This window comes from Salmo trutta, chromosome 13 (assembly GCF_901001165.1).
Source record: "Salmo trutta chromosome 13, fSalTru1.1, whole genome shotgun sequence".
Taxonomy (NCBI): Eukaryota; Metazoa; Chordata; class Actinopteri; order Salmoniformes; family Salmonidae; genus Salmo; species Salmo trutta.
The window spans coordinates 80,670,047-80,688,304 of NC_042969.1; the positions used below are offsets into that span (position 1 = coordinate 80,670,047).

An 18,258-nucleotide genomic window follows, 5' to 3' on the forward strand; every position below is an offset into this window, starting at 1 on the left:
ATGTTTATTAAGTCGCACTGCCATGATGTAAAATGTTTATTAAGTCGCACTGCCATGATGTAAAATGTTTATTAAGTCGCACTGCCATGATGTAAAATGTTTATTAAGTCGCACTGCCATGATGTAAAATGTTTATTAAGTCGCACTGCCATGATGTAAAATGTTTATTAAGTCGCACTGCCATGATGTAAAATGTTTATTAAGTCGCACTGCCATGATGTTGAATTCCCTTCACACCATTTCACCTTACAAAATATTTGACAGATTGTTTTGTTTTATTTTTATTTGAGAGACAATACATGTAAATATGATACAAAAAGGTTTAAAGCTAAAAAGGGGGCGGGGGGACTTTAAAAAGCCAAAAATAAGATGAAATAAAGTCAAAGCGTGATGCATCATCATCATCATCACCCAGTGTACCAGGTACACACGTACAGTAGGTGACCTATAACAGTATTGGATACCTCACCACCCCATTAAACAGGGCTTAACTAATACAAATGACATCATTAGGTCAAATAAAAAACCCATTGAGATTTTAAATCTCAAAAGAAACCAAATGATTAAACCCCAAATTAGCACTAATGTTCTAAGTAAATATAATATAACCTCTGGTGAAAGTACACTTGTTTTTATTGCACATAATAAAACAATTGAATGATTATTCTTGGTAGATAATGTAAAAACCAAACGTGTTTAGGACGACCAGATGTTCGTTCACATCTTCCTCCTGAAGTTCATCTGGAGAGAGAGAGAGAGAGAAAACGTGTTTTATTAGGGAGAAGAGAGGAACACTAGATAATCACCCAGACACCTAAGTGAGTAGCAGGTCTGCATTGATGAAATGAGCCAACTTTGTCAAAACGTTGGAAGTAGTGCTCCCAAATGGCATGTAATTACACAATCCTGCAGACGGTCAATGTAGCAAACAGGGTAGTTAGAAAACACATCACCACAAACTAACACCATAACCCCAAGGGACTATCAGGTGATATGAATAACCCCAACACACATTAGTGAGACAGCACCCAACGTTCCCCCCCAGACAGGAAACCCCCCCAGACAGGAGACATGCCCCTGCAGCACAGCCCAGTGTTAACAAACCAGCTGAGTGAATCAGAACTGATAGAAAACCTGCTCAGATGAATGGGCTTTTCAACCAACACCTCGGGTTCCTAAACACACACAGTACCGCTGTAGTTAGACACATGGTCTGATACGGGGTGGAAGGGTCAAATCATCTCGTATGCATATCGTATGCCGCTTGTCTGGAGAAAGGAAGTGGTTCTCACCTTGCGTGCGCTGGTGGGGTTCTTTGGAGACTTGCTGCTGTTGGTGCGTGGGGACTTCCTCTGTGCCTTCCCTCCCGGCTGAGGAGACTTCACACTCCCAGCTCCACTGCGGGGAGACTTCACATCTCCAGACCGCGGGACACGAGAGCTTTTGTTCCCTGGGGATTTACGCGTGGAGCTGCGAATCTTACTCATGCCTCTCTGTAGGAAGCCGCTCTTGGAGGCAGCCTTACGAGGCGTGTTGTCAATGGAGAACACCATGGACTGTCTCCGCTCAGCCTGACAGAGAGGATGGGTGGATGTTTTAGGCCTACTGTTTGGCGTATGCTAACAAAACATCCTGCCACTACCATTGCTGCTAAGTAAACAAAGCACATGCTACAGTCCAGAGGAAGTGACTCACAGGGCTAAGAGGCTGGCGGTTGTTGGCTGAGCTGAAACGACCTCCTTTAGGGGTAAGAGGGCGCGGGAAACAGCTGGTTGCCATCCTCTTAGCCTGAAAAAAGAGATTTCAGTAAATGTACAATTAATTAAACAGGTTAAATGATTGAAACCCCACATCAACATCTACATCCTCACCTCACCTCCATCCTCCTCACCTCCATCCTCCCCTCCATCCTCCTCACCTCACCTCCCCTCCATCCTCCCCACCTCCATCCTCCCCACCTCACCTCCATCCATCCTCCCCACCTCACCTCCATCCATCCTCCCCACCTCACCTCCATCCATCCTCCCCACCTCACCTCCATCCATCCTCCCCTCACCTCCATCCATCCTCCCCACCTCACCTCCATCCATCCATCCTCCCCACCTCATCTCCATCCATCCTCCCCTCACCTCCATCCTCACCATCCATCCTCCCCTCCATACTCCCCACCATCCATCCATCCTCCCCTCACCTCCATCCTCCCCTCCATCCTCCCCTCCATCCTCACCTCCATCCTCACCTCCATCCTCACCTCCATCCTCACCTCCATCCCTCCATTCTCACCTCCATCCCTCCATTCTCACCTCCATCCCTCCATTCTCACCTCCATCCCTCCATTCTCACCTCCATTCTCACCTCCATCCCTCCATTCTCACCTCCATCCCTCCATTCTCACCTCCATCCCTCCATTCTCACCTCAGGTGTGTCTGGCTCCTGGTCTTTGGCTGAGCGTTTGAGTGACAGGTTGCTCCCCCTGAGGTTGTGCGTGTTCTGGTTGTTCAGGGTGCTGCTGGCTTTAGGTTTGGGGGGCATCAGTGAGAGGCGGTGTGAGCCGTAGGCTGGCCTGCTGGCCGTGGTGCTGTCAGCCTGTCCCGGGTGGAGGGAGAGCCGGTGGGATGACAGAGACTCCTGAATCTGTCCGGGCATCACAGAGGCTCTACGGATAGTCTCCGTGGGGTCGCCCATGCGCAGGTCATCGTCGGTGAACTCAAAGGACGGTCCCAGGCTGGGCTGCAACGGGGACGAGACAGGGGTTAGAGATGGGATGATTACAAGTGACAGATGGCGAGATGGAGAGTGAGTAACAGTGAGCTGGTGTGTGTACCCTGGACTCCAGAGGATAGCTGCTCTTTAGGTGAGGCAGACAAGACTGGTTTCTGGCCTGCAGCTCAGCGATGCGTAGCCAGTCATCAGCAGCATGGTCAGGCTCATTCTCTGCCCCCACACAGAACTGGCCCGTACCTACACAACATGCACAACATAAACATACTGTAGTACAAACTCTGGGCCAAACAACCTCTTGGTGCATTGAACATTTGAAAGGACTGGGATGGAGAAGTGTCATCGGCTAAGGACAAGGGGTTTGTTGTAGAATGTGTGTAAACGTTTCGTACTCTGTGGAGCTGCAACGTGGACGGTGCTTCGACGGTATCCAGGGAGACTGAGGAGCTGATCGCTCATGGCAACGGCAGGTTTTCCGGGTGTGTGGAAGATCTCCATGGAGATCGGTCGTGCGGTGTGTGTGCTTCCGGTGATGTTGGGATGGGAGCGGACGGAGGCCAGGCTGTAGAACGTCTCGTTATCACCATCTCCTCCTGCTCCTCCGCGACCAGGGGTCGTCTATATGGGGAGAGAGAGGAGGAGTCAACCATCTCACTCGCTATGCTGCAATTCAGTGGTCTTCCTCAGCAGGTCAACCAACCTAAAATACCGTTAGATGTGAGTTGAAAACCACAAGGTCATACAGGGTGCTCCCAAGTATGTAGCGAGAGAGAGAGAAGTGAGAGAGAAGTGAGAGAGAGAGAGAGACAGAGTGAGAGTGAGAGAAGTGAGAGAGAGAAGTGAGAGAGAGAGAGAAACAGAGAGAAGTGAGAGAGACATAGAGAGTGAGAGAGAGAAGTGTCCCAGTGCTCCCTCCACCTTGCTCATGGTGATGTTGATGACCTGGGTGGTCCTTCGGCGTCTGGCTGAGGAGGTGGGTGGTCTCTTCCTGGCTGAGTCCAGAGCCAGCTCTCCCAGACACGTGATGCTGCTCTCTAGCCGGCGCTCAGTACTGGTCCTGGGGAGAATAACCATGATGAACCTCTATAGTAACAGTTAAACTAGTGGTGCTGAACACACGTTGTAAACCTACCTGTTGATCTGACGGTTATTCATGGGGGTGAAGTAGAGGGTCTCCAGTGACTCCCCTCCCAGAGCACGCCGTTTAGCAGCTACACGCTCCGAGCTACGCAACAGGGGGGTACTGGACTCGTCGGGCCCCAACGGCCTCCTACAGGGCAGGGAGAGAGGGAGATGTATACCAGTCACCTAGCTGCAAGTCAAGGTCAGAGGAGATGGTGACAGAAGAGAAGGTGAGTTACGTAGTAGTGTTGAGGGAATCGTCCAGGCTGAGGTCCAGACTGTCACCGCTGGTCTCCTGGTGAGTCTGGCTCTGGGGGACTTTCAGGTAGACACTCTCTCTACCCCCTCTCATCTTCTCAATCCCACCTGGTCCCCGCTCAGGTCGAACCTGGCTCTGCTCCCGAAGGTGACGGTCAGCAAACGCCAGCTGTGTAAACAAATCATGTCAGTTTCATGTCAGTATGAAGCTGACATAGTGTATGATAGGATGCCTAATATAACCTGATTGAGAGGGTAGATAGTGTGTATATATGTACCTGTGCTTCCAGAGTGTTGACCTTGGAGCTGAGGCTCTTCTCTTTGTTCCTGGTCTTCTCCAGCTCCTTCTGCAGCAGCTTCATCTCCGTGGTAACAGCGTTGACCTCATGCTCTCTGACCTCTAGGCTGCGCTGCAGCTCCGTCACCTGCTCCTGAGACTCCACAAGCTGCTGCTTCTTCCCCGAGTAGTGGCTCTTGGCCTTCTCAACCTGGGAACAAAAATATACCACACCTCAACCTCCAAGACAAAGCTGAATCATTCTATCCACAGTCAGGGTGAGGTGCGTGTTAGCTCAGAGATGTGTTTACTGGTCAGACTCACCTGTGTTTTGTAGTGTTCCACTACCTCAGTGTTGGCAGCAAGTTGTTCCCGTAGATCTCTGATCTGCTTCTCCCACTCGGTTCCCTCCATCTGTTCTCTCAGCAAGGCCAGTTCCTCCTGCAGTACAGCCTCCAGCCTCTGGGCGGCACTACATTTCATCTCCAGGACCTGGTGACCATCAGTCAGCCTCTCCTTCTCCAGGAGCAGGGCATCCAGCTGTTGTCTCTGGCCACTTTCTCTGCTCTCTGCCTGGGCTCGTAGCTCAGCCATGCTCCCTTGCTGGAGCACAGAGAACTGCTCCATCAACTCCTTCTCCACCTGGCCTGCTGCCTGCCCTTCCTCCTTCTGCCTGGCTAGAGCCTCCCTCACAGCAACCTTCTGCTCTTCCAGGCTCTGCTGATGAAGGGACACCTCCCCTCTCAGTGCCTCCTTGGCCTCCCTCTCCTGGAGGACTGTGGCCTGTACCTCCTGCAGCAGTCCCTTCTGTAGGGAGTTTTCCTCCTGCTGCTTGGCCAGCTGCACCTGTAAGGCAGTGTGCTCCTCTCTCAGGGGGCCCTCGCTCTTCACCTCCTCCAGGTGGCTGAGATGTGTGGAGATCTCCAGGCGGAGTTGTGTAGCCTCCTGTCTCAGGGTGCTGAGCTCCAAGTCCTTAGCTGCTTGGAGGGTCACCATCTTCAGAGTGGCCTCTCTGGCTCTCTCCTCCTTCACCGTCAGCTCTTTCAGGGCCTCCTGCTGTTCCTCCAGGCTCTGTTCTAAGGACTGAGCTCTCTGCTGCTGGAGGATTAGCTCCTCTCTCAGCTCCTCCTGTTGCCTGGCCAGCTCCTCTCTCAGTGCCTCCACTGACTCCTTCTCCCTGTGGGCCTCCTGCAGCACCTCCTTCTGAAGGGAGATCTCCTGCTCCCTCTTCGCTAGCTGCTCCTGTAAGGCGGTGGCCTTCTCTGTCAGAGCGCTGAGCTGCAGGTCTTTAGCTGCGTTGAGGGCCTCCATCTTCAGAGTGGCCTCCTCTGTGCTCTTCTCCTCCTGCTCCCTCAGAGCAACCTCCTGGTGCTCCAGGCTCTGCTGGAGCTCTGCAGCTCTCTGCTGGTGGAGGGTCACCTCCCCTCTCAGAGCGTCTACCGCCTCCTGCTGGAGGGCTGCAGCCTGGGCCTCCTGCAAGACCTTCTGTAGGGAGCTGTCCTCCTGCTGCTGGACAAGCTGCTCCTTCAGCTCTCTAAAGGCCTCCTGCTTCTCCTCCAGGCTTAGCTGGAGCTCTGCAGCTCTCTGCTGGTGGAGGGTCACCTCCCCTCTCAGAGCGTCTACCGCCTCCTGCTGGAGGGCTGCAGCCTGGGCCTCCTGCAAGACCTTCTGTAGGGAGCTGTCCTCCTGCTGCTGGACAAGCTGCTCCTTCAGCTCTCTAAAGGCCTCCTGCTTCTCCTCCAGGCTTAGCTGGAGCTCTGCAGCCCTCTGCTGGTGGAGGGTCACCTCCCCTCTCAGAGCGTCTACCGCCTCCTGCTGGAGGGCTGCAGCCTGGGCCTCCTGCAAGACCTTCTGTAGGGAGCTGTCCTCCTGCTGCTGGACAAGCTGCTCCTTCAGCTCTCTAAAGGCCTCCTGCTTCTCCTCCAGGCTTAGCTGGAGCTCTGCAGCTCTCTGCTGGTGGAGGGTCACCTCCCCCCCCAGCAGCTCCTGCTGCTTGGCCAGGTCCTCCTTTAAGGCTCTGTGCTCCTCGCTCAACAGGCTCTCCAACCGAATCTTCTCCCACTGCACGTCCTTTAGATCAGCTGCCCGTTTGGTGTTCTCCTGGCAGAGTAGAGAGGCCTCCTCTCTCAGAGTGCTGAGCTGCAGGTCTTTAGCTGCGGCCAGAGACGACACTACCTCCAGCTGAGCCTGTAGGGCCTCCATATTCACAGTTGTCTCCTCTCTGGCTTTTTCCTCCTGCTCCCTCAGCTCCTCCTTCCCCCTCTGCACCTCCTCCAGACGGCTGAGATGTGTGGAGATCTCCTGGCGGAGTTGAGTGGCCTCCTCTCTGGCTCTCTCCTCCTTCACCGTCAGCTCTTTCAGGGCCTCCTGCTGTTCCTCCAGGCTCTGTTCTAAGGACTGAGCTCTCTGCTGCTGGAGGATTAGCTCCTCTCTCAGCTCCTCCTGTTGCCTGGCCAGCTCCTCTCTCAGTGCCTCCACTGACTCCTTCTCCCTGTGGGCCTCCTGCAGCACATCCTTCTGAAGGGAGATCTCCTGCTCCCTCTTAGCTAGCTGCTCCTGTAAGGCGGTGGCCTTCTCTGTCAGAGTGCTGAGCTGCAGGTCTTTAGCTGCGGCCAGAGACGACACTACCTCCAGCTGAGCCTGTAGGGCCTCCATCTTCACAGTGGTCTCCTCTCTGATGCTCTCCTTCTGCTCCTTTAACACTCTCATAGCGACCTCCTGCTCCTCCAGGCTCTGCTGGAGCACTGAAGCTCTCTGCTGATGGAGGAACACCTCCCCTCTCAGCTCCTCTTGCTGCCTGGCTAGCTCCTCCTTCCCCCTCTGCACTACCTCCAGATGGCTGACCTGTGTAGAGATCTCCTGGCGGAGTCGAGTGGCCTCCAGTCTGGCGCTTTCGTCCTGCTGCCTCAGCTCTTCCACCAGTGTTCCTCTCTGCTCCAGGTCCTGCTCCAGCCTCTCACACTTCTGTCTCTTCATATCATTGTCCTGGATGGCTGAGTCCAGCTGCTGCTGTAGGACTGACACGCTCTCCTCCTGTTCCCTCGCCTCCTCAACTGCCAGGGCTTCCGCGGCACGCCTCCTCTCTACCTCCTCCTGCAGCGAGATTACTTCCTCCTTGAGTGAGGTCAGTTCTTCCTGTTGTCTCTGGGAGGCCAGAGAGGTGATGGACTGTAGCTCCTCCTCCAGCCCCCGGAGGCTCTCCTCCTTCTCCCTGAGAGACGACTCCTTCTCCCTGAGAGCTGCCGAGGTCTCCTCATTCCTCTCCTGGACCTCTTCGACCTGCTCCTTCACTAGCCTCAGCTGCTCCAACTGGGCAGCGTGCTCTTCTCTCAGGACCTCCATGTTTTTACCCTCCTGACACACCTCCTTCAGCAGAGAGATCTGGTCCAGCAGGCCAGCGAGCCGCTCTCTCATGTTACTGATTTCATTCTCCTGAGCTGCAAGCTCCTCCTGTAGCTCCTCCTGCCGTAAGCGGTACTCCTCTTGTTGCATGGCTAGCTGCTCCTCCCTGGCCCTCACCTCCTCTCTCAGGCTGCTGAGCTCCAGGTCTTTGGCTTCAGCGAGGGACAAGGCAGCAGCTCTCTCTGTCTGAAGGGTCTCTATGTTCTCTGTGGACTGGAGGAGGAGACGCTCCTTCTCCCTCTGAGCCTCCTCCAGCTGGGCCATCTGTTCCCCCAGGCTCCTCACCTCCTCCTGGAGTCGAGAGAGCTCCGCCTCCACCGCTTCCTTCTCCCTGTGGGCTGCGGCCTGCGCCTCCTTTTCTAGGGAGATCTCCTCTTGCTGCCTAGCCAATTGCTCCTGCAGAGCAGTGTGCTCCTGCCTCAGGCTGCAGAGGTCCGTAACATGTGTAGTGATCTCCTGGTGCAGTCGAGTGGCCTCCTCTCTAACGGCCTCTTCCTGCTCCTTCAGCTCTTTTAACGCCTTCTCAGATGCAGCCATCTCCTCCTGTAGGACCTCCCTCTGTAGAGCGCTCTCCTGCTGCTGCTTGGTAAGCTGCTTCTCCCTGACCTGCACCTCCTCCTCAGCCCTCCTCAGTGAGGCACCCATGGTGTCCACGTGGCTGGTCAACTCCTGGATCTCCTCTCTGGCCTCCCTGTCCTGCCGCTCCATAGCCAGGTTCAGCTCCCCTCTCTGCATGCACTCCTGCTGCACCTCCTCCCCCAGCGCCTTCACCTCCTGCTCCCTTTGTTGTACAGTCTGGGTAAGGCTGGCCACCACAGCGGTCAGGGTGTGGAGCTGGGCAGTCAGGGACTCTCTTTCCTCCTTGGAGGCCAGCTCCAGAGCCTCTCTGTCAGTCCGCAGAGCACTCAGGGCTTCCTGGAGCTCAGTCACCAGGACCTGCAGTCTCTGGCTCTCTGCCTGTAGCGAGGCCCTCTCCTGGGCATGCAGGGCAGCAGCCTGCTCCTTCTCACCCTTCAGACGGGCGATGGTGCACTCACACTCTGCGTGCCTGAGGGTGGCATCAGCCAGCTCCTGTTTCAGCTGCTCCCACTGTGGGGGTGAACAGGGAAGGACGTGTGGTTAAAAACACAAACACTAAAAGTTGGATGTAATGTAACCCTTGAACATTGTGACAATTGATTCAGCTTTAAGTATCTGGGTAAATGCTAACCTCCAAGATAGGGCCCATGACCTCTCCTTTTTCCTGCATCTTGGCTTTACTCAGCTCGTCCTCTAGAGAGGAGATCTTGCTCTGCAGGATCAGCATCTGTTCACTCAGACACTCCTAACAGACAGAAAGAAGAAGGAAGAGAACGTAAAAAGAGCAAGCACAAATTGAGATATAAAGAGTCTCCGAGTGCTGATCTAGAAGCAGGCCCCCTCTGTCCAAGTAAATTCTAGTCATTGTGTTGTACAAAGAAAACTGATCCAAGAACAGCACTCCTTCTCGGAGACACTTCATGAATATGGGACCTGTTCTATAGGCCTCACCTTCTGAGCGGTGGCCCGGTTGAGTTCATCCTGAAGGTGGCAGTGTCTGCTGCTCCACTCCCCCTGAGCAGAGTCCTGGGCCTCAGTCAGCCTGTCCACCTCAGCCTCAGCACTCGCCAACCGAGCGATCACTTCACGCATCTGACACACACAAACGATGAGACAGTTGTCAGTTAGTAAATCCTTATAGGCTGTGTATGGTCTTCATGGCTTGATTTAAAAGGTTAAATTACAGCTGTTTTTATCTCAATATCAAACCATTTCTGGGTAACAATTTAGTACCTTCACGTTATTATTTTTTTTATTTCAATTGTCAAAAAATAAACCAAAATAGCTCATTAGCAAAGAGCAATTTCTCAAGCAATCATTTTTCTAGGACTGTCTGGGAGTGGTTTGAATGAGGGGTCTAATTGGACGAGCCTAAAGGGCGGGATATGCAACCTGAAAACTAGCTGTTATTGGCAGAGGTTTTGAAACTCTCTATGTTGTTATTGGTCCATTAACTTATACCTTCTGGTGATGTCACCTGTCAGGCCAAAACTCCATCCCACCAAAACAGGCTGGAATTTCAGGCGGTCTGATCAAACAGCTCTCACACTAAAAGTTTATTAGAAGTTTCACAACCTCATAGTGTGGAAAATCAAATGTTTTCCTGCAGTGGGCCTTGAAGGAAACGTGTACAAGGAGAGTCCTTCACCTGGGCAGAAAGGGTGCCATTCTCCTCTGTCAGGCTATCCACCTTCCGCTCCATCTGAGATGAGTTAGTCTTCAACGCTTGGCACTCCTTCAGCACCTCATGGAGACGGGTCCGCAGCCTAATAGAGAGAGAATGCAGTTACACACACCTAGCATGACCTCAGCATGACCTTGACCGACCTTGACCCTCCTCTCTCTCTCTCTCTCTCTCTCTCTCTCTCTCTCTCTTCCTTCCTACCCCTCGTTCTTGCCGTGCAGTTCTTGTAGCTCATCCCGGGGCTCCTGCTCCTGCTCCGCCTGCTCCCTCAGCAGCTTCTCAATACGGTGCTGCAACTGACAGATCTGACTCTCTACAGGAGGGTGAAAGAGCAGTGTTAGGTCCTAAATATCAGAGTAACAAATCAACGGGCACTATGAAAGCTCCAACCAAGTTTAATCACCCATTGCTCACAGTCAGCGTTCCAATTCCTCCTACAGATAACCATTAACAGCTGGTGTAAACCCTAGACTATATCATTGAATATGTCAATAGGATACCTGATAATTAACAATATTTCAAGTTCAGCCAGAACTCATCAGCAGGAACAGTAAGAATCCAGAGGAAGTAGTGGTGAAAGACCAGGTACATCCTTATTAAAAATCAGACAGAGCCAGGTAGGTAGGTACCTCTCTGGGTGAGGGTGGTGGCGCTGGTGGTCAGGTCTTTCTCCAGCTCATCCCTCATGTCTCTCTCCTGACGCAGCTGCCTCTGCAGCTTCTTCAGCTGGAACTGAGGAGTGTTCATCACGTCCTGCAGGGGAGAACTGCACAGGCGGGTGGGAGAAAACAGTAAAAGGCACCGGTTACTCACACAGATCAGTGTTCCCACCCAGCGTACAGATCATTAGACCAGCTAGCAAACATCAGCTGTTCTAGACTAGTAGCTCACTAGGGCCGTAGCTAGGATACCATAGGTGGGATACTAGAAGAGGAACGAGTGAGCACTAACAGAGGAGAGATGGAGGGACAGAGTAATACCTGACAGACGAGGACGCAACAGTTTGTAGGTCCAGAAACTGAACTGAACCGATCTTCTTTCTGCGCTGGAAGACTGGGGACTCATCGTTGAACAAGGAGGATGAGGTGGTACTGGAGATGTCACTGTTGAAACTAAACAGGGCTGAGAGAGAAAGAGTATGCGTGTTTCTGTACTGCAACCATAAGGTGAATTGTTGAACGTAACCTGAAATATGTGAGTCAAGGCTTACGCTTCTTCCTTAGATATTTCTCCAAGTTCTCACTCAAGTAGAGGCTATTCTCATTGTCCAAAACAAAGCGGAGCATGGAGGCAAGCTCAACCTTAGGGAAGGAAAAACACAAGTTAGCAGTGCAATGATGTGACTATCGGGCAACAAGCAAAATGTAAGTTCTTGGTATGCCATTAAGAGCACAAGGACCCGCCTACCTCAAACTTGTATTCCAGTTGGTTCAGGTCAACATGGTTGTTGATCACACTATGGTAGTACAGGAGCACAAGCACCTGAGAAAAACACATCAAAGTATAAAACAGGCCACCCAGGGGATCTGGGTTAGAGATGGGCTGGATCATGAACTCACTTCAGCACATTTCATAGTCTATACTGTATATATACATTTCCAAACATTACTATTTGTTTTATTTTTGTACTACATCATTATTTTTGATAAATGTATATTGCACTGTTGAGAGCTTGCAATTAAGCATTTCACTGTATCATTTACACCCTGTATTCTATGCATGTAACCAATAAACTTTGCTTTGAGAGAGAGTTGGATCAAGTGTCGAGCTGAACACAGTGCAGTGGTCTCTGAGCATTCCATCCATCAATTCATGATGTATACTTGTACTGGAGACACATTTGGTCAGTGAATAAAACCCAGGTGTATGAACCTGATACCTTGGATAACTCCACCTCCAGGTTTAGTCCATTGCTGATGTTGTCCCAGGAGATGAGAGCTCCCCGTTCTGTGCTGCACCTACAGTCACCTGGAAAAAACACAACGGCAGGACTATTAGCCATGTGTCTATGGGGGAAAACTACACCCCCCCCCCCCATGACTAGTGATCAGTGAGTGTGACTCACCTTGCAGGAAGTCAGAGACCACTTTCAGCCTCTCCTGGACATGCTGGTCCAAATAGGAATTAGCGGGCTCTTCCTTTCTCCTGTCAGAATCACAAACGTCAATGATCAACACAAGAAGCTACTACAGTAGAGAAGAAGCAAACTACCAAGTCAGCGAAATCCAGACGAGGACAAATATCTATGGTTCTAAGCTATTACGGAGCATTGTTTTTACTCACAGTTTATAGACGAGCTTCATCAACAAAACGCCATCCTGTAAATCGTTGATGCTCCGCACCGGGAGGTCCACATTCAGGTGGTTAACCTAGTGACGAAAAAAAAATGTATTCAATTTAGCAAGGCATACAAAACTAAGTACTTAGAGCTTATATTGGTTCCGACCACAGAAAACAAAGCAGACTTACCCATTCCAACAGTGCATGCTCTTTATCAAGGTGAAGCACCATCTTTGCTGCTCACTAGATCACGGAAAACAGACAGACATTAGTATTAATCATTCCACTGTATGGAAGAAAGAAGGGCGCTCAGTCAAAGAAGCTAGCTTGCTATCATAAGCTATCAGCAACTCCAACTACGTGACCAAAAGTATGTGGACACCTGCACGTCAAACATCTCATTCCAAAGTCATGGGCATTAATATTATGGAGTTGGTCCCCCCTTTGCTGCTATAACAACCTCCACTCTTCTGGGAAGGTTTTCCACCAGATGTTGGAACATTGCTGCAGGGACTTGCATACATTCAGCCTCAAGAGCATTAGTGAGGTTGGGCACTGATGTTGGGCGATTATGACTGGCTCGCAGTGTTCAATGGAGTTCAGGTCAGGGCTCTGTGCAGGCCAGCCAAGTTCTTCCACACCGATCTCGACAAACCATGGAATGGTATGGACCTCGCTTTGTGCACGGGGGCATTGTCATGCTGAAACAGGAAAAGGCCTTGTCCAACTGTTGCCAAAAAGTTGGAAGCACAGAATGATCTAGAATGTCATTGTAGGCTGTAGCGTTAAGATTTCCCTTCACTGGAACTAAGGGGCCCCAACCATGAAAAACAGCCCCAGACCATTATTCCTCCTCCACCAAACTTTACAGTTGGCAATATGCATTGGGGCAGGTAGCATTCTCCTGGTATCCACCAAACCCAGATTCGTCCGTCGGACTGCCAGATGGTGAAGCGTGATTCATCACTCCAGAGAACTCTTTTCCACTGCTCCAGAGTCCAATGGCGGCGAGCTTTACACCACTCCAGCCAACACTTGGCATTGCGCATGATGATTTTAGGCTTTTGTGCAGCTGCTCAGCCATGAAACTTGCGACAAGCAGTTCTTGTTCTAACCTTGCTTCCAGAGGCAGTTTGTAACTCATTAATGCGTGCTGCAAACAAGGACAGTTGACTTGTATGTGCTACGCGCTTCAGCACTCACGTTCTGTGGGCTTGTGTGGACTACCACTTCGCAGCTGAGCCATAGTTGCTCCCAGATGTTTCCACTTCACAATAACAGCACTTACAATTGACCGGGGCAGCTCCAGCAGGGCAGAAATTTGAGGAACTTACTAGTTGGAAATGTTGCATCCTATGAGGGTGCCACATTGAACGTCACTGAGCGGTTCAGTAAAGCCATTGTTAATCTATGGAAATTACAGGCTGTGTGCTGAAATAGCCGAATCCTCTAATTTGAATGTGTCAACATACATTTGTATATAATGTAGATATTTAGTTGACGTTACTAGTTACCTAAAGATAAAGTAACTAGTTACTTAGAGAAAGGAATCTCAAAAGGGTCCCTGGTTACTAGCTAACGTTAGCTAGCTACTCGACAGCTATAAATGGTACTTAAATAAATTAATTTCTGCTTACTACCTAACGGCTAGCGAGCTAACGTTACTCCCAGTGCTAAAGTTAGCTACTAGCTAACACTGGCAGTGAGACTAGCAAACTAAACGTTACAGTAGCTTGTTAATTACACCATTATTAACGATGTCTTACCTTTGCAATTAGCTAGCTATATGTAGAAAACATTTATCAATTCCGTCTCGAAAATACCAAAATCTAGGTAGCACCCGCTTACCAAAATAACTTTGTGTTTCGAACACCAGGTCTACTTTCGATTGGCTAAGAAGTAAACTCTTTCAAATTTCGGCGCTGGTGATTATCAAGCCTTCCTATTGGATGCCTTCAGAGCTGCAAGACGTCAATTGGCTATTTGTGCACAACTCGCCATTTTGTGAGCGAATAAAGATTTACTGTAGTTTTCAGTTAATCATTTCTTATGAATAAAACATGAATAGTAATTATTCAAACGTATACACTATTCTATTGTAAGGGAACATTTCTGAACATTATTCAATGGGTTTTCTGCAACAATGTACAATTTAATAAATAATATCAAAACGTTTAATGAAATATTTAAACTACAATTCCCACATTCTGAAGACTCGTCTCCTTGGAAACCGACTGTTGTAGTGTAGTTCTCGCTCGTTGTGATGAAAATACAAACAAGTGTCTAGCACATGATAGCTAGCGAGCTGTGTGTGGGGGTTTTTAGGGGTAAAATAGCTCAATTATGTTTAATTCATTGTAGGCAGAAATCTAGCTCTTTATGAAGAAATGTAGCTATGTCATTTGTGTTTTGTATGCCTTGAACAGAGATAAAGTCAAGTGAATAGACGTTGTTTGAATTGTAGCTAACCTAGCAGGAACGTTAACGTTAGCATGGACAAAATAGCTAGGCCAAGTGCAAAGATGATACAGGAATCCTCTTTTCAATTAGCTGGATTCATTTAAATATTATATTTATCATCATACAGGTTAGCCAAAAGGCTGTAAAATGTATGGCGCTCCTGTGGATTTATCATTCAAATGCCTCAGCTCAATGACAGGTAAACCAGCAGGTTCTTTCACATGACTATTAATGCGGATGAAGGAAAGGATTCCATTATTGAGATGCAATTCAGAGCGTTGTACTTCTTCCTCAACACTCTTTACCAGTGGAGGCTGCTGAGGGGAGGACGGCTCATATTAAATGGCTGGAATGGAGTCAATGGAATGGTATCAACCACATGGAAACCACGTCTGATTTGTTTGATACCCTTCCATTGACTCCATTCCAGCTATTATGAGCCATCCACCCCTCAGCAGCCTCCACTGCTCTCTACCCTCTTATTACTGTGTCTCAATACAGTCGTGGCTTCCTTTCCGATTCTCAATGCCACCTCTAAGTCCTCTCACACAACTTCTCTCTCAGACGCTCTGACGGAGGAGCCAAATCAGGGCTTGCGCCCACTGAAGCGAAATGCAGAGAAGAAGTTCTGCAGCCGCTCGCTGCGTCTCAACAACAACATCATCACAGACCTGAGTGGCTTCAATAATACGGTCTCAGCCTTCCTCTCAGAGCCCTCACAGCTCGCCTGGGTCGACCTGTCCTTCAACGACATCTCACACATAGACCCAGTGAGTTGAGTCCACATAGTCACGTACATACAGTGGCTCTGGTCAAAAGTAGTGCACTATATAGGGGATAATGTGTAATTTGAGACAAGTCTACTGTCTCCCTGAACAGCCACAGCCTGGCAGTGGGGTAAAATGAAGGGCTCTAGTACATTAGCAGTGATCACTCTAAACCCTGTGTGTGTGTGTGTGTGTGTGAACTTTGTGTCCCAGGTCCTGGTGGAGCTGAAGGAACTGCGGGTGTTGTATCTCCATGGTAACAGCATCTGTAACCTGTCAGAGGTGGATAAGCTTGGCGCCCTGCCCTTCCTACATACACTCACCCTGCACGGCAACACCATGGAGAATGAGGGGAGCAACAGGTACACACACACTTAGCACCACAGGGATTAAATGAGAAAGGTGAGGACAGCTGCCAAACCCAAATCTACACATGCACACGGTCAACTCATCCACACACACATCCGCAAACACAGGCCGGCACCAATGCGCCTCCTCTTAGCCCCAGATGGGGGGGTGGGATGGGTTACAGGGGTTGTTTATTCCACTCATACTCTTAGTGTGCTGTCTGAATGCTGTCTGTTGGCAGAGGGCTATGTGGCTCTGAGCCATGTGTGTAATAGGTGCTGGGTAAGAGTTGCAGCTGCATAGCATTCTGACTGGTGCTTCAAATGAGAAGGGATATCCTGTTACACACCAGCTCTCTGCCTGTCTGCATAGCAACACGGCAAACTCCTACTGAGATTTGAGCATTCTCCCTCTCTGTTCAGTCCTAAATGACTACTAGTTTACAGTGTATGTATGTGTTCAGCCCTGGAGTCTTATGGTAAAAAACAAAAAACAACTGAAGTGTGTGTACCTGGACAAACACCCAGTTATAAGAACCCCTCTGTGTGTGTGTGTGTGTGTAGGGGGTATGTGATTGCGGCTCTGCCTCACTTGAAGAAGTTGGACTTCAGTGCTGTAACACGGCAGGAGCGAATCATGGCCCAGGTCTGGCATCGCCCCGGAAACCGTGGAAAAAACACCAGGAAGAACCAGGACGACTGACCTGTCACCACAGAAACGGAGGGAGGGGGGACACAATCGTCATGCCAACCAACCAAAGGGTTCCAGAACAACAGGCTTACATCAGGAGGCCTTATGACTGAAGCGTCATGTAAAAGTACAATATGAATCTACTCATCAGAAACTCTGTCTGGTGTCTGTCTTAGAGTTGGGGGGGAAGGAATAGTACATCTACAGTAGATGTGATTTCTGCTTAATTAGGATATTCCTGACCTTTTTGTGACCTTGACCTATATAATTATTGAACTGGAACAGTGGCCACCCAGGCTAAAGGTATAGAGTCCTCTCACTCAAACTGTCCAATATGCACCTTTGTACACTGAACAAAAATATAACACAACATGCAACAATTTAAAAGATTTTACTTAGTTACAGTTCATATAAGGAAATCTGTCAATTTCAATAATTCATTAGGCCCTAAATCTATGGATTTCACATGACTGGAAATACAGATACCTTACAAAAAAAGGTAGGGGCGTGAATCACAAAACCAGTCAGTATCTGGTGTGACCACCCTTTGCTTCATGTAGCGGGACACATCTCCTTCACATAGAGCTGACCAGGCTGTTGATTGTGGCCTGTGGAATGTTGTCCCTCAATGGCTGTGGAATGTTGCTGGATATTGGCGGGAACTGGAACACGCATGAATGGCACGACAATGTGCCTCAGGATCTCGTCACTGTATCTCTGCATTCAAATCACCATCAATAAAATGCTATTGTGTTCATTGTCCGTAGCTTATGCCTGCATATACCATAACCACACCGCCACCATGGGGCACTCTGTTCACAACGTTGGCATCAGCAAACCGCTCATCCACACAATGCTATACACGCTGTCTGCCATCTGCCCGGCACAGTTGAAGCCAGGGTTCATCCGTGAAGAACACGCTTCTCCAGCGTGCCAGTGGCTGTCGAAGGTGACCATTTGCCCACTGAAGTCCGTTACGACGCCGAACTGCAGTCAGGTCACGACCCTGGTGAGGACTACGAGCACGCAGATTAACTTCCCTGAGATGATTTCTGACAGTTTGTGCAAACCCACATTTTCATCAGCTCTCCGAGTGGCTGGTTTCATACGATCCAGCAGGTGAAGTAGCCGGATGTGGTGGTCCTGGGTTGGTGTGGTTACATGTGGTATGCGGTTGTGAGGCGAGTTGGACGTACTGCCAAATTCTCCAAAACGACAATGTGGCTTATGGTAGAGAAGTAAACAATCAAATATCTGGCAATTGCCCTAGTGGACGCTCCTGCAGCATGCCAATTGTACACTCCCTCAAAACATCTGTGGCATTGTGTCGTGTGACAAAACTGCACATTTTAGAGTGGCCTTTTATTGTCCCCAGAACAAGGTGCACCTGTGTAATGATCATGCTGTTTAATCAGCTTATTGATATGCCACACCTGTCAAGTGGATGGATTATCTTGACAATGGAGCAATGCTCACTAACAGGGATGTAAACAAATTTGTGCACAAAATTTGAGAGCTTTTTGTGCATATAGAACATTTCTGGGATTTTTTGATTTATTTCAGCTTATGAAACATGGGACCAAAACTTTACATGTTGCGTTTATATTTGTTCAGTATAGGTGTGTTATTTTGTGTTGAAATCTGGATGTGAGAATTTACACTTTACCACA

At 49.7% G+C, this 18,258-nt stretch overlaps 2 protein-coding genes across 3 annotated transcripts; one reads left to right on the plus strand and one right to left on the minus strand.

The window, feature by feature from the left end:
- Window positions 1-256: 256 nt before the first annotated feature.
- Window positions 257-14,211, minus strand: numa1 (nuclear mitotic apparatus protein 1). Its single transcript, XM_029773729.1, has 25 exons — window positions 14,090-14,211; window positions 12,513-12,566; window positions 12,327-12,412; window positions 12,109-12,188; window positions 11,923-12,011; window positions 11,451-11,525; window positions 11,254-11,344; window positions 11,024-11,165; window positions 10,673-10,809; window positions 10,245-10,356; window positions 10,008-10,125; window positions 9,311-9,451; window positions 8,991-9,104; window positions 4,703-8,869; window positions 4,380-4,589; window positions 4,083-4,270; window positions 3,854-3,991; window positions 3,640-3,778; window positions 3,114-3,339; window positions 2,825-2,961; window positions 2,416-2,730; window positions 1,696-1,788; window positions 1,293-1,571; window positions 1,135-1,175; window positions 257-741 (listed from the first exon to the last, which is right to left on the minus strand). The coding sequence occupies exons 2-25, from the start codon at window positions 12,552-12,554 to the stop codon at window positions 738-740; spliced, it is 7,164 nt and encodes a 2,387-aa protein (XP_029629589.1). The 5' UTR covers window positions 12,555-12,566; window positions 14,090-14,211; the 3' UTR covers window positions 257-737.
- Window positions 14,212-14,588: 377 nt separating this feature from the next.
- On the plus strand, window positions 14,589-16,968 carry lrrc51 (leucine rich repeat containing 51). 2 transcript variants are annotated; one of them, XM_029770536.1, is made up of 5 exons: window positions 14,589-14,650; window positions 14,911-14,982; window positions 15,348-15,553; window positions 15,764-15,912; window positions 16,462-16,968. In XM_029770536.1, the coding sequence occupies exons 2-5, from the start codon at window positions 14,931-14,933 to the stop codon at window positions 16,598-16,600; spliced, it is 546 nt and encodes a 181-aa protein (XP_029626396.1). In that variant the 5' UTR covers window positions 14,589-14,650; window positions 14,911-14,930; the 3' UTR covers window positions 16,601-16,968. The 2 variants fall into 2 exon arrangements, with proteins under 2 accessions (XP_029626396.1, XP_029626397.1); XM_029770537.1 differs by having other exon boundaries at window positions 14,594-14,982.
- The last annotated feature ends 1,290 nt before the right edge of the window (window positions 16,969-18,258 follow it).